At 39.5% G+C, this 2,315-nt stretch overlaps 1 protein-coding gene across 1 annotated transcript in view; it reads left to right on the plus strand.

Annotated features, from left to right (window-relative positions):
• The window catches only part of coa6 (cytochrome c oxidase assembly factor 6), a 2,192-nt gene extending 101 nt beyond the window's left edge, over positions 1-2,091 (plus strand). Inside the window, exons 1-3 of the mRNA XM_083935519.1 lie at positions 1-48; positions 769-924; positions 1,101-2,091. The exon at positions 1-48 is cut by the window's left edge and continues 101 nt beyond it. Of these exons, the coding sequence (XP_083791645.1) occupies positions 781-924; positions 1,101-1,199 (243 nt within the window). The 5' untranslated portion in view covers positions 1-48; positions 769-780 and the 3' untranslated portion in view covers positions 1,200-2,091. The remainder of the gene's footprint in view (positions 49-768; positions 925-1,100) is intronic.
• The last annotated feature ends 224 nt before the right edge of the window (positions 2,092-2,315 follow it).

The following is a 2,315-nucleotide window of genomic DNA, read 5'->3' on the forward strand; positions in this document are numbered from 1 at the left end:
AGAATTCGGGACAAAGAAATAATTCCGGAGCTTTAGGCGTTTCATTCGGTGAGTGACAGCGGAGTTTATACAACTGTCAGCTCACCTTCTGTGTGAGAGACAGCTCAAAGTGAATAACATGCTGTAGAGTACCAGAGGGAACACGGTACAGTGGTGTCATGTAGGTTAATTTAAGGTAGTGGGTCTGTCCAGACTGATGGAATGATAGTGGTGTAAACCTTCCACCACTTAAGTGCAATCATTTAATCTTACCCCTAATGTCTGCTGATGTCATTTATCCACTGTATAAAACACAATGCCGTATACAGTAATGTATAGTTTATCTTTATTTTTACTTTATTTATCCTCTGTACATTTCTCTACACTTTTCATTTTCCTTGAATTTTATTTTACTAGTATATTTATCTCTACTGTATATATATCTAAAAGTTAATTGTTAACTGTTTATTGTTTTACTTTGTATATTTAGTTAAGAGTTTATTGTTTATCTTATACTTATCTTTACACCTCCTTTTCTTCTACATAAGTGAAATTGTAAGCTGCTTGAAATCTAATTGAAAGTCAAGTGATATGAGGATAAACAGTGTGCTCATAAGCTAAAGCAGCAGAAGTATGAAGTGACAGCAATGACAAAACCATCGTGAGAGATCTCACAGCATCGGTGGATGCGTTTTTAGTGTTTTCAACCCCTTACCTTTTAACAGAGCAAGATCCACATCAATTCCTGGTAACTCACCAAGTCTTTACTTTTCCTTGAATCTTTCCCAGGATAAAGCAGTCATGACGGCTCCAAACTCTGCAGAAAGGAAGGCCTGTTGGGACGCCAGGGACCAGCTGTGGAAATGTCTGGATGACAACGAGGACAAAGCAGCGTCTTGCCAGAAGTTCCAGAGCGAGTTTGAGGCCAATTGCCCCGCTCAGTGGGTAAAGAATCCCTTGGTTTTTTGTATCTTAGTGATCATTGAGGTCTGTATATAGTGTAGACCATGATGTCAGAAAGGATGAGCACTTTTTCAGTAATAACATTAATCTTGGAAGTGCATTATTTTTTTAATTAGAATAGGCCTTAATACTTGCTGGATTACCATTTTCCCTGGCAGGTGAAATATTTCAGCAAGAGGAGAGACTTCCTGCAATACAAAGAGAAGATGCAGACAGAAGGATTCGTACCAACTGAAGGTCCCCGGCAACCTTCCTAACCACAACAGCAGACCAGCAAAATCTGCAGACTTCTTCAGACCAGGACCAGAGGTGCAGGACTTGGAAAGGAGTTTCCTTTAATATGGACAGAGTACCTGAACTTCTCCATTATTGTTATTTATTTGTACAGAGTTAAAGGCTGCTCACACATTAGCAGCTCCAAGTGGCAGCATGAGCTTCCCCCATCAGAAATCTGCAACACCGTTAGCTCATGTTAACCCACCCAGCCGGGAGAGAGCTGGATTTCACCTGGAAATGACATGTAACGTTGTCACTGTGGACAAAGTACACCAATGTTATTTGCGATATATGTGATCAGTGTAACCCTTACATGCATCCACTAAAGCTGCAACAATCCGTCGATTCATCAGTTATTTGTCAACTATTATTTTGAGTCATGTTTAAGAAATCCAAATTCTCAGATTCCAGCTTCTTAAATGTCTTTGGTTTCCTCCTCTATGAGAGTTTTCTGAATTTCTTTAGTTGTGGACAAAACAAAACATTTGAGGACGTCACCTTGGATTTTGAGAAACACTAATCGATACACGCCCGATGTCAGCTGGGATCGGCTCCAGCCGACTTGCAGCCCTAATATCCACAAATATAGCACACACACACACACTGGGTCTGTCTCATCCCAACACCAAAATTGATTATGATTGTTTTTATGAAGGCTGCACCTCCTTTCATAGCATAGCATTCTGTGTTGTTCCTGCGTGGAGTCTGTGTTGAAGTCACGAGTCTTGATCGATTCAATTATACAGGTGTGATTTACAGATGAATCCTCATTATCACTGATTGCTGATACTCACCTTTTGTTTCTGGTACAGTGTCTGATTGGGCACAGCAGTTGTGATTTACTTTTGGTGTTTTATGTAAATCAATAAAAATAATAAACACAATAGTGGATTTTTTGTTGTGCATGTTTAATGTTGTATCATCCTCACTCTAGTTTTGTCTGAGACATCAAGGTACAACATACATAATTTAGGAATATTACAGCTCATTTGGAAACAGGCTTTATATTACAAATCTGCATGTATTTACAAAGGAGTGTGGCCCCTGGTCAAAGGTCACTGCTGCAACACCATCGACATGTATGAAACCTTCAATAG

This window comes from Echiichthys vipera, assembly GCF_963691815.1.
Source record: "Echiichthys vipera genome assembly, chromosome: 20".
Taxonomy (NCBI): domain Eukaryota; kingdom Metazoa; phylum Chordata; class Actinopteri; order Perciformes; family Trachinidae; genus Echiichthys; species Echiichthys vipera.